This window comes from Xenopus laevis, chromosome 1S (genome assembly GCF_017654675.1).
Source record: "Xenopus laevis strain J_2021 chromosome 1S, Xenopus_laevis_v10.1, whole genome shotgun sequence".
In the NCBI taxonomy this organism is placed as follows: Eukaryota; Metazoa; Chordata; class Amphibia; order Anura; family Pipidae; genus Xenopus; species Xenopus laevis.
In genome coordinates this window covers 58,248,003-58,261,833 of record NC_054372.1, presented here as the reverse complement: position 1 = coordinate 58,261,833, position 13,831 = coordinate 58,248,003, and the positions used below count along the sequence as shown (strand labels likewise).

Genomic DNA, 13,831 nt, shown 5'->3' with positions numbered 1-13,831 from the left:
GAATCATTTGTATCATTTGTCTGACAAATACAAATACAATTTTCTGTTCAGTTTGATTTGCAAGAACCTTATGGCACCCTCTCTTTATGCAGTTTATGCACTTCCACTTTGTGAAGGCCCAGCCTTAAGTGTTAGAGTCAGATGTAACCCATGCTCTAGTATACTAGCTGGTTGTTAACCCCATTGGCCTAAAGGTCCAAAATGGTGTTACATGTATAAATAAATCTGTGATGACATGACCAGTGGCATCTTTCACAGATTTTTTTTTCAGTATTGAATCAGAAGTATTTGTTGAAGTAATGAAAACTTTCACTTTTTTTTTTATGTGTTACAGATCTACTTTGTGAATGCTGTAACTGTTATACTGAGTCTAGATGGCATTTATTTTGCTACATTTTATTTAACCCTTTCCCTGCTTTGATTCTATGTCATTCACAAGGAAAGTGACAGCCTGCTGATGATGCAAAATGTTGTGCTATGGACCAAAAGTGTTAAAATAGCAATGCATTATTTCTGTAGGAAAGGGTTAATAATGTAATATATATGCAATGTTGTCACTTGCGACTTGCTCTGACTGAAGTTATGTTCATTGACTACAGGTTACATTTTGTCATTACATGCTTTAAACGTACTTGCATTTTGCGAAACGGTGACGATTTTTGCGAAACACATTGAATTCGATGGGTGTCAAAATAAATTTTGATGCGCAACAATTAATTTACTCGCAACTCTTTTGTCCAAATGCATTAAAGTCAAGGGTTTCTGGAAAATGTTCACGCGCCAGTTTCGACAGGTGGAAATTTGTCACATTCAAACATTCAAAATTTTCAAACATTCACAGGTTGCGAAATACAGAAATTCCCACAAATCCATTCCTGTCGAAGAAATTTGCCCATCACTATTTCTCATTTATTGTTAGGTGCAACAGGATGATCTAAGGGGCAGATTTATCAAGGGTCGAAGTGAATTTGAGGGAATTTGCGAAGTTAAAAAATTCAAAGTAATTTTTTGAATACTTCGACCATCGAATAGGATACTACGACTTCGAATTTACTTAGACTTCGATTTCGAAGTAAAAATCGTTTGATTATTCGACCATTCGATAATCGAAGTACTGTCTCTTTAAAAAAACTTCGACTTCAATACTTCGCCAACTTAAACCTGCCGAAGTGCTTTGTTAGCCTATGGGGACCTTCCAGAGCAATTTTCTAAGCTTTTTATACTCAAAGGAAAATCGTATTTTCGAAGTACGATTCGAAGTATGATCGTAGTCCGATCGTACAATCGTACTACGCTCGGAATACGATCGTAAGATGAATAAAATCCTCCGACTACGAATTCGAATGTCGGAGGATTCTATTCGATGGTCAAATTTCGAAGTATTTTCCTTGATAAATCTGCCCCTAAGTGTTAAGGGTGGTTCACCTTTAAGTTAACTTTTAGTATGTTATAGAGTGACCAATTATAAACAACTTTTCAATTTGTCTTCGTTATTTGTTCCTTATGGAGTTATTTGCCTTCTTCTTCTGACTCTTTACAGCTTGCAAATAGGGGTCACTGACCCCATCTAAAAAGCAAATGCCCTGTAAGGCTACACATGTATTGTTATTATTACTTTTTTTAATCATCTTTCTAATAAGACCTCTACTTTTTCATATTCCAGTTTCTTATTCAAATCAGAGCATGATTGCTATGATAATTTTGACCCTAGCAACCAGATTGCTGAAATTAAAAGAGCAACTGAATAAGAAGATGAAAAAAAGCTGAATAACTCAAAAATACAATTAATAAAAACAATGAAACCCAATTGCAAATTGTCTCAGAATATCACTCTCTACTGTATGTCATACTAAGGGGCCGATTCACTAACTTCGAGTGAAGGATTCGAAGTAAAAAAACTTCGAATTTCGAAGTGTTTTTTGGGCTACTTCGACCATCGAATGGGCTACTACGACCTTCGACTACGAATCGAAGGATTCGAACTAAAAATCATTTGACTATTCAACCATTTGATAGTCGAAGTACTGTCTCTTTAAAAAAAACTTCGACCCCCTAGTTCGCCATCTTAAACCTACCGAACTCAATGTTAGCCTATGGGGAAGGTCCCCATAGGCTTTCCTAAGTTTTTTGATCGAAGGATATTCCTTCGATCGTTGGATTAAAATCCTTCGTATCGAACGATTCGAAGGATTTAATCATTCGATCGAAGGAATAATCCTTCGATCGTTCGATTGTACTGTCTGCGCTAAATCCTTCAACTTCGATATTCGAAGTCGAAGGATTTTAATTCCCAGTCGAATATCGAGGGTTAATTAACCCTCGATATTCGACCCTTAGTGAATCGGCCCCTAAAAGTTAACTCAACGATGAACAAGCCCTTTAATTTAAAGTGAACCAGAATATACTTACTAAATTTACATGTGTAATATTATCAAAAGATATACAGATTGGTGGATTAAATAGGAAGATGATAGATAGATAGATAGATAGATAGATAGATAGATAGATAGATTGATGCAAAAATGCATTGAAGTCTATGGTCGTCAGTATAATGTGGTATGTCATTTTTTTTATTGGGTGACAATTTTTTTGTGGGTGCCATTTGCGATGAAACTCGGTAGTAAAAAATTTCGCTCATCACTAATAAATAGAAATAGATAGGCTGCCTATTGGTTTTTCCCAGCATTGGCCCCAGACCTCAATAATTCCCTTGAAAATAAATAAAAACAAGTGTCTGTTACATTTATCCAAAATCTAGTGGAAAGCCTTCCCAGGAGAGTAGAAACTATTATAGTTGTGTCGAGCCAGTCCCACTTATTCCTATAATTAAGTAGAAAAGATTGTCATTTTAGTTCTCTCCTTTTATTGTTAATCTCAATTTTTCATTTTCAGCTGATTTATACATGGAATCTTTTTTTAAATAAATTAGTGATGGTGCCCATCAAAAAACCTGAAGGAATTCTAGGTACAAAACAATAACACTTCTAAAATTGAAAATTCCAAGGAATAGCCCGTGCAGCTACTGATAGATCCCAACTGCAGACAGGTTTTACCTTGCTCTACACTGATAAGCCCCAATAAGGGTAAAAAGAATCTGTAGTTAGGATCAGACCAGAAACTGCCCTTTTTGTGCTTTATATAATTTAGCCTGTATGTTATTCCATGAAACTAGAAATTATAGTAGCGATACCAGGTTTGCTTGCTCGGATATCTTCTGCTTTGCATGAAAATGAGAGGTTTTCCTCACCGTAAATGCTTTTCAGGTGTACCTATCATAACGCGATAACATAAACTTATAATTATGGATGTGTTTTTTATCAACTTGAAAATGTTATAAATAATAAATATTATATACTTTTATTATATACTTTATATAATCCCTTGTAACCCACCTCTAGCTAGTGCTGACTTGGATAAAAAATATACACAATATTTTCTCAAATTGCCCCCTGGATGTAAATATCATTTAAATGACTATTTGGGCACTACGCTACACTGTACTTCCCAGCAACCTTTTCTGTCATGTTGAATCATAGTTTGCTTAGAATTAAATTCACGCTTCTAGCTTTATGCATAATTAAAAAAAAATAACCAATATGCAAATTGTTAGTGTAAATATCTAAGCCATGTCTTCCTTAACATGACAGAATATGTATATCTGTGCTGTAGGCAAGACTTGATAACCCACTCACTTTTCTAACCCAGAGGTTATTTGACCTTTAATTAAAGAGAAAATTTGTTGTCCTTCTTTCAAGAGAGAGCAAATAATGAACTCATTAAAATGAGGCTAGTGTTTGGCCCTAGAGCAATAAGCGCTGAAGTCTCATTAGCAGCTAACAATTCAGTCCATGGCACATGAATAAAGCTAATATGGCAGAGCAAAATGTCTTGGCACATTCAATTTTAGAAGAATCAAATTCTTATTGTCAGTGATATCCATGGCATGAAGTTTTAATGCACTTAAAGAAAAGCAATTTACCTTCTATTAGTCAGGAATGTTAGCACTTTAGCAGTGAGAGCCTTAAAAGTTTGCAATGCAAACCAAGACGTTGAATGTGATTAATACATTATAGCAGCATTACTGGAAGACAACAGGAGCAGTAGGAGAGACATAAGCAAAAGAACAACCAAAAAAATGATCTTGACTAGCACAGACAAATTACAGATTGTAAATTAACATCTTCAAAATAACATTTAGAATGTAAATTATAAATTAATTATTCTTAACCTTTGGGACCACTTGCTCACCATTTGCTCACTATGCTGTTTCATAGAGTATCTCCAAAATCCTTATACTATGAAATGTCAACACAATAGAAGTATTTTAATTTATTATAGTAATTAAAAGGAGATGCCAATCTTGAAGTCCGAATCCTAGATTGAATCTGGGTCCCATTAAATGGAGGCTAAGGAACTCTGATCTAGAGAGGCAAGAGTACAGCTGTAGAAATCTTATCTGGACTATGTGCGTCAGAGTGTTTGGGGCAAATCAAGCAGCAAAACAACTGTCAAATACTGATGATGGAAATGCATTAGTGTGTGCATTGACTGAATCACAGAAAATTAAATAGCAGACAAATTATTTTGCTCATAACACATAACAAAGTATAGAGTGTATAAAATGAATGATTATGCCAGGTTCTATATAATTCTGGTTTGGACATGATCACTACTGAACGCGGACATCTTGTGACCCCCCCTGACCCAAAATCATTTCCCAGGCCCATCAACTTTCATTGTAAAATACATGTATTTATGTATTTTTGTTATTTAAAAATAGTGATGAGCAAATCTGTTTAGCTGAAAAATTATTGAAAAAATGGCAAAATGCATTGAAGTCAATCAGCGTCAACATTATTTTTCCAGGCAAATTTTTTACGCGTGCAACAATATTTTTCTCGCTCCAAATGCATTAAAGTCAATGGACGTTTTTCTTGTGGCGACAATTTTGTATCCGTGACAATTTTGTCTTGCCAACTTGTTTGTCCAAATGCATAAAAATCAAGGGGATTTTTTTTCTTTTTGGCGACTTTTTTTTGTCAACAATTGTGTTGCGGCAGATTTTTGCTGCAGTTTCACAAAAAAAGTTAGCCAATGTCGAAATGTGGAATTACGCCACGAATCCATGCCTGGAGAAAAAAATTGCTCATCACTATTTATAAAGAGCTACTTGTAACCACAATCCTTACAAAATATTTAGAGTAAAACATGTATTGTAGATAGAACATTAAATTCTTAATATTTAGACAGAGTATGTAATATAAGTTTATGAGTAACTTTCATTCAGCATTGGACCAAAGTACTACCAGAATCAAGGTGGTTTACCTTTTAAAACCTATATGCCTGTTTTAATTCAAGGAATATTCTCAGGAGTTTATGATTTTTATAAGTTACTGTATGTATAGTTACTTTAAAGCTCTATCTTTGAAAGGTCAAACTGTAAGGCAGACTAGAATTTGCAAATTTCTAATAAATTCAGCCTGCCTCTCAAGTCTAATACTACTGAGCAGAAACTAAAGGAGGATTAACACAATACATGCTTTCATAATATATTTAAAAAATTATATACGAGAGCGGAATACCTAGCAAGTTAAACAAGACAATTGATAAAAAGACCCGTTTTTGATCACTGACACTAACCATTTACTCCACAACTAATATTAAAATTGCACTTTATTCATTGTTAGAGATTTATAAATGCTTCATAGCAGTAATAGGGAATTTAAAACTATTGCAACTATTTATGGTGGATTCTTATTTTGTCATTTACCATATACAGTAACAGTGATGGTTTTGATTACTTTCATTATTCTTATTTCTCCCTTAGGCCTTGTTAGAGACACAAGATTTGTTGCGCACTCAGGTTTCAAATTTCACCTTCAACCTTGGGTTTTCAGGGAAGTTCCATCATACTGGTAAGTATAAAAGCATGCATTCCTTTTGAATAGCATTACTACTTCCATTATTTCACTACCCCCATAATTTGCTTATGTAAGAATACAAAACGACAGCCATTAAAAGGCAGATCTACATATTCAATTATAGCCAAATTTTAAGAAAACATAATAAAAGGGACACAGATTGCCCAAGTCTAGTCATAGATATCGGCCAGTCAGCAGATGTCATTTTCTGGTCAGCTGTTTGAAACTAAGGGGTCTACTTATTAAAGGTTTAGTTTTGTTTCTGCTGAAAATTCTAGCAAAAAATCCGAAGATACTCCAGCTAAAACCTGTTGAATTCATGTAAAAGCCAATGGCAGAGGTCCCTTTATCCATTTCATTATGTTTTTTGCCTTGTTTAATGTTTTCACTTAAAAATTCGATAAATTCAAGATATTCAAGGATAAACTTGAAACATTTTAGATTTTTTATAAAAACCTAGATTTTTTTTGGATGGGAGTTAGGTTGAGTTTGTTTTTGGTTAAATATGAGACAAAAAAATGAGTTTTAGTAAATAACCCCCTAAACATCTTCATTGCTATCTTTAGTAGACCCTTTTTTTTTAGCAAGGCCTAAAGCTTCACACACATATATATTTATATCAAGCACTTCATCTCTGAAATAATATTAAGGGGCACATTTACTAAGGGTCGAATATCGAGGGTTAATTAACCCTCGATATTCGACCCTTAAAGTAAAATCCTTCGACTTGAATATTGAAGTTGAAGGATTTACCGCAGGTATTCGATCTAAGGAAAAATCGTTCGATCGAACGATTCGAAGGATTTTCCTTCGATCAAAAAAAGCTTAGAAACCTTATGGGGAAGGTCCCCATAGGCTAACATTAATGGTAGGGTTAAAGTGTCGAAGTTTCGATTCAAAGTCGTAGTCAAAGGTTGAAGTAGCCTATTCAATGGTCGAAGTACCCCAAAAAAAACCTTTGAAATTCGAAGTTTTTTTCATTCGAATCCTTCACTCGAGCTTAGTAAATGTGCCCCTAAGTTTGAACACAAATAAAACTGTCCTGAAAAACCATAAGGAACCAGAATATAAAAGATATTTTAATGATTAAGATCATATTAAAGTGAAAAGCATATTATACTTTAGTTCTCCATTGGATGCAAGGGTGTTTCTGTTACATTCACTCTTAATGGAAGACTGAGAAAGAAAATATATAGAAAACTTTGAAATTGGCAGCTGGTTAAACCTAATGTTTCCAATTCACTGACACAGTCCTCTAAATAGTATTGTACATATAATAATAGACATTTTGAACCCTTTCAGGTTCATGAAAAAACATGCATGTTAAGATACAGGTTGATAACGTTAGCTACCTACCTAACCTACTCTGGTTTCTGCTGATTCCAGTACAAAAAAAATCTAACAAAATAACTGCCTTTTGCACAAAACCTGCAAGTAGAGAGGCATGATGTCTGGTGATTTTAATAGTGTGAGCTCTCATACATTTTCTAGGCAAAGGAGTCCCCTATAACAGTGCTGTCGGGACGGAATATTTCTGGTCTACATGGTGGAGGGCCCATAATGGAAGCCAGTGTTAGCCACTCCCCTTTTAGGCCATGCCCACTTTGAACCACACCCATGTTACCACAAAACCTTATCCACATTAATAGCACATCAAAAAACCAAGGGGTTGGTGCTCATGCAGGGATATCACTCATATGTGAAAAATGTTGTCATATTAAGACATATCCTTAGAGGACAAGGAAAGTTAAACTTAAAAAGTAGGCTAAAATATTAAACATTATGTTTTGGGCTTCTGTACCAGCCCAAGGCAACCACAACCCTTTAGCAGTAAAGATCTGTGTCTCCAAAGATCCCAGTATCTTCGTTTCTGCTGATTCACTGCACATGCTCTGTGCTGCTGTCACTTACTGAGCTTAGGGACCCACTCACAATATACAGTTCACATAGAATAGAAATGTCACAATATAAGGCTGATTAGTAATTAATACAGATAATAACTACATGGCAGAACAGAAACCAGCACAATTAGCATCAGAATTTAATAATCAGTCCTGTAGCATCAGCTTATATTACAGACAAACCTCATTTGCTGCTCGATAATTTGCAACAACCCCTAAACTTAGCTTCTCAACAGCTGTTCAGACTGAGTGGCACAGGCACTTTCCAAGATGGTGACCCCCTGGGACAAGTTTGAAGTCCTGGATCATTGCTGCTATTGTGAAGCAGAAACTTTAGGCGGATGCAATAAGTTCAGTATATAAAAGTCATTTTAGCCATGTTAATTTTTAGGGTTTAGTTCTCCTTTAAATCCATATACCTCCTCCTCCCCTGTGGATAACACAGTACCCCCCAGCATATGATCAAACACTTTAGGGGTCCCTAACAATAATTTTCAAATGCTAACAACCCCCCAGATCAAATACCAGGCTTATGTTTCACAGGCAGAGCAGGGCACACACTGGGACCATAGGGAAGGCAGAGTAAAGCACACACTGGCAAACTATGGCACACCCAAGGACAATAGGGCAGGCAGAGTATGGCACACACAGGGAGCATAGGGCAGAACAGAGCAGGAGACACGGAAACCCATCAGGGTCACTCTAATATGTACTACATACAGTGTACCATTAGCATTTTGAATAAGGTGTGAACAGGTGAACACTGTGGGCAGTTTCAGTCTGGGTCTCAGGTGTGAACAGTACAGGGATTTAGCATGTGCACAATAGAGGTGTTGCAAGTGTGAACAATACAGGGGGATTATAAATCTGAATTTGAGGTTTAAACAATGCAGTGGCCAGTTAACCTCTGTAGTTATACCAATTAAAGCTTACACATGGTAAACAGACACAGCAGGCAGACTTTCATGTTGAGGGCCACACAAGAGGGGAGGCGCAAGTTGGACAGCCCTGCCCTATAAGATATATTGGATCTAACTGTCAATCATTATATGACACCCAACTCCTGAATGAAGACAGAATGAAGAAAAACGGATGCTGAGAGAGGAATAGTGAAGATAAACTTGATTATTTCAGAAACAATGCAATATTTTTAATTGATTATATTTAGAAAACTTCTTATTTCAATATGCTGAAGCCTATATTACATTTTCATTTTTGCAATAGTTCCCCTTTAAAGTCGCTGACTTAGTCTGAGTTAGAGAACTGATATGCAGTAAATTGTGTTCTGGCTATTACGTTAGATATCCTTTCACTCCAGCCTTTATACATTACATTTTGGCTAACTACAGTATATTAGAAACATTTTTATTTTGCACAGCCTCTCTTTTTACCAAGTTTTTATTTTTACACAACTGTTTATCAAAATCCAAATTTATCTCATTATTTTTGGAAAGCCACTTCTGACCAAATCTGCCCTGACTTTTTCCACCTATTTATCATTACATTTTCCTGAAAAAATCTTGTGCGGGAAAAAATCAGAATTCACTACTTTTTCGGATTTGATGCCCGAATACCCCAACTTTTTAAAATTTGATGCCAAATACCACAACTTTTTTGGAAACCTAGGGCAAATCAGGATATCTTCGGGACATTGGCCATTGACTTCTACATGAACTCGTCAGGTCAGTGTTTGAGTACTTTTTTTTATTTGGACTTTTAACACCATCAGGGTTTAATAAATAACAAAAAATTTACGTTTTTTTTTTCCACAAAAAAAATTGTGTTTTTTCACCTTTAAAAATTCGACCAGAAAATAATTGGACTTTGATAAATAACCCCCTTAATGTACAAGACAAAACAGTGAAACCCCATTTTACTATCTACAATTAGTAGATGCTAATTTCCCTGTGCACCATAAATCAAAGGCTTGCACACATCACTGCAAACTAATCACACCTCCCTAAAATGTAACTGCTTTTGGTTAAGAATAAGATATTGGGGTTTTAATGAAAAAAAAAAGTATTGTATATTCCATTACCCCCACACACAAACACCGTAATAAAATAGTGAGGCAAGGTACATTTGTCATATCATTGGTATGGAAGCATACATTAATGTATTTTGCATTAAGCAAAGTAATGACCTACAACAGCTATGCCATTTTCTTCTAAAAGGACAAATTTTATTTAACATGTCAAGTAGTGATGGGTGAATTTGCGGCGAATTCACACAATTCGTGAAACCGCCGTGAAAATTCATCGGTGTCAAAAATAATTGGACGCCGGCGTCCGTTTTTTTGACGCCGGTGCATTTTCGTTAAAAACGGAGGCTGGTGTCAAAAACTAGACGCTGGCGCCGTTTCGAGAATTTTTCACCGGTTCACGAATTTCATGGGAAATTCTCGAATTTTCCGGTGAAGTGTAGTGGCCCAAATTCGCCCATCACTAATGACAAGCACAAATTTCTAGCTGAAGAAAATGAATATTACAACCAAGGATGTACTGCTTTCTTACTGTGAACATAAGCAGTAGGTAGAGGGGTAATTCAGAAAGACAAATGATCTCAACCTCTCTTTTTTTTTTATTAATGAATTGTTTAGTGATACATTGGGACAATAAATGAACCTGCATTAGCATGGCACCCCAAGCTGCACAAGCAAACTTCAGCTTTACAGAGGCAGAGTTATGGAATGATGTATCATTTTCGCACCAAAGGGTGAAACAATGGTTGCATTTTAATATTTTAGTAAATAGTTCTAAGTTAACAATACAGTACATACACAAATGCCTGTATTTTTCCACTTGAAATTATTTAATGGATTAATGTAAAGTTTATATATACATATGTACTATTTCCTAAATTAATTTAAAATGTAATGATATAGCAATAAAATCTACAAAGTGTGACAAACTAAATATAATTATATAATGATAACAACAACAGAACAAAGATGTCTTTTATGGCATTTGTGACATTTTAATGCTTAACAAAATTACACTTTGCCATTTTTTTTTATAAAAAAATTTAATTACAGACTGTAAAGAATCATTTTTGGAAAGTTACCAGAAATTATATTCTGGGGATTTATTACTTCATAAAATAATATCTCAGGTAATGAACACGATTAGTTGGGAATGTGGTTACTAAATGGACGTTTTATTTATATGAATCATTGTCTGTTATATTTTAAGGCCCTTTAGTTTTCATGAATTAGAAAAGAAAAGTAAAAATTAAAAATTATAATATCATTTAAATAAAATATAATAAGAAACTCTGTAAAACTGAATTATGTATAAGGGTAGGGACACAAAAGTGACCAATCAGGGACTTTATTTTATTTATTTACTTTGCCGAGTAAACCAAGGTATGCACATATTCTCCAATTTATACATTTTTAAAAAACAAATTTGCAAATATAAAACATTATAAACATGTGAATATGAATTAAAAAAATGTATATTAATATGTTTAAAGAGGCATACAGTGTGAAATGATAAAATTATACTTTTTATACTTTTTTTACTTATGTATTACAGTCTACAGCAAAAAAATCTGCCCACTTTCTTTTCATTACTATAGGATTTTTAGAAGTTTCTTTATCAAATATATCTGTTACCTTCTGTATATAATGCCATAAAACTCAAGGTAGAAAATAGAAGATGTTTGTTAACATTTTTCAGGTTAAAAAAAAAAAAAAAGAATTTGAAATTTCATTTTGAATTCAATCTATTCTTATACAATGGATTCAATTTTGTTCCTGGTATCCAGTAATTTTCTTCACCATTACTTTCTGTGTGTGTGTGAGAGGATTACAGATGGAATGTTGAGTTATCTTGTTCTGTAGAGTTACATATATCATGTTCAGTATCTTTTTGTTAATAAGACCCTGAATTACAAATATTGCTCAGTGGCCCCTTTAGCTGCAAAAAGAGTTTACAATTAAAAAAAAATGTACACCTTGAGGGAAAATAAACCCAAAAAGAATTTTTTTCCAAAAGAAAACATAATTTTACATATTATCAGTGGGCTCTCTGACTCAGATCTAATTCACTTTTTCATAAATTGATTTTGTCATGATTTCTATGATGTATTTTTTATTTCTAAATTAAACTGTTTACACTGCAAATAATTCACTATACAATATAAAATGTCATTCCTGAACCAGGAAGTGTATTTTTTTTAGTTGTAATATTGGAGTGTAGGCAGCCACCTCAGGTCATTTTGCCTGGTCATGTGCTTTCAGAAAGAGCGAGCACTTTAGGATGGAACTGCTTTCTGTCAGGCTGTTGTTTCTCCTACTCAATGTAACTGAACGTGTCACAGTGGGACCTGGATTTTTACTATTGAGTGCTGTTCTTAGATCTACCAGGGAGCTGTTATCTTGTGTTAGGGAGCTGCTATCTGGTTACCTTCCCATTGTTCTGTTGTTAGGCTGCTGGGGGGGTGATATCACTCCAACTTGCAGTACAGCAGTAAAGACTTGGGGCAGCTGGGAAACTGACAATATGTCTAGCCCCGTGTCAAATGTCAAAATGAAATATAAAAAAACCTGTTTGCTCTTTTGAGAAATGGATTTCAGCGCAGAATTCTGCTGGAGCAGCACTATTAACTGATGCTTTTTGAAAAAAAAACTTTTTCCCATGCCAGTATCCATTTAAAGTCTGATGAAACACCACTCTTGTATTTCAATGCAATATAATAGGTATGGCGCTCTTTACATTAATTGGGTGATGTAATAAAATTATCATAATTGTAAAAAAATTGTAAATAGCCATACCATGTAGAATTTATTGGTTACCTGTCTGTAAACAACACTTGGCATCTCATTTATCAAATCAGCAGGCATTAGTGCTATGGCATAAAGGGCGGCAAAAATATTTTCAAGAGTGCATGTTTTTATAGCATTTACCAGCCCTTGACATAAATGCTAGAATTATATTAGAAATACAGTATTTTCTGAACTTTTCTTTATACTGTGTCACTAACTCGTGTAAAATATGTTTAAAGCCACTATGCATTTCTCAAATCCTGTAATTACATTTTGCAATTCTGCATGCTTTCTTCAAGGCACCATAGAAGAGGATGAAGGAGATGACCTTTTACTGCAATCAGTGGATGAATTCTGGTGGTTTCCTCATATGTGGAGTCATATGCAGCCTCATCTCTTTCATAACGAGTCTTCACTGGTGGAACAAATGATCCTAAATAAGGAGTTTGCACAGGTAAGTGTTGACTGCCACCTGAAACATTATTATAATCACAATGTTAGTTTTGAAATTACATAATTGAAAAATGTTTAAAAATAATAGTAAAAATGATCACATCACATAGGTCACTATCGTTCTGTGGTTTAAAGGAGAACTAAACCTTAAAAATGCATATGGCTTGAAATGCCATATTTTATAAAATTTACTTATTGAATCAACCTAGGATTAAACATCTCTACAGTAGTAATAATCCAGGCCTTCAAATCTGTCACAGGAGTTTCCAATCTTTGATTCTGTTAGAAGTGTCAGTGACAAGCACATGCTCAATGTACTCAAGGCAGCTGTTCATGACTTAGAAAATGAGGTTTGCCTGTCATATAAGATGATGCTACAGGGCTGATTTTTAAATTCTAATAATAATTGTGCTGAGTTGTCGTGTACCAATCTGAATTGTTTACTAATTAGCCTTGTATTGTGACATTTATATCATACATATTCAGTATATTGTGAGTCAGTCCCTAAGCTCAGTAAGCATCAGCAGTACAGAGCATGTGCAGTGTCTCAGCAGAAAAGAATATGAGGAGCTACTAGGGCATCTTTGGAGGCACAGATCTTTACTGCTAAAGGGCTGTGATTGATTTGGGCTGGAACCGAAGCATAAAACATAATGTACAACATCTCAGACCTATTTCTTCTTTAATGCAGTTTCATAAAAAAACCTTTGTGAGTGTTATTGTATATGTTCTGCATATTGTAGAATACTTTGTATAAATGTTTTTTATATTTGTATTTCTTTTTCAAA

The 13,831-nt window shown here is 34.6% G+C and overlaps 1 protein-coding gene across 1 annotated transcript in view; it reads left to right on the top strand.

The window, feature by feature from the left end:
- Window positions 1–13,831, top strand: part of ndst4.S (N-deacetylase/N-sulfotransferase (heparan glucosaminyl) 4 S homeolog) — a 147,446-nt gene that overhangs the window by 44,492 nt on the left and 89,123 nt on the right. The window contains exons 3-4 of the mRNA XM_018243367.2: window positions 5,828–5,915; window positions 12,890–13,044. Of these exons, the coding sequence (XP_018098856.1) occupies window positions 5,828–5,915; window positions 12,890–13,044 (243 nt within the window). The remainder of the gene's footprint in view (window positions 1–5,827; window positions 5,916–12,889; window positions 13,045–13,831) is intronic.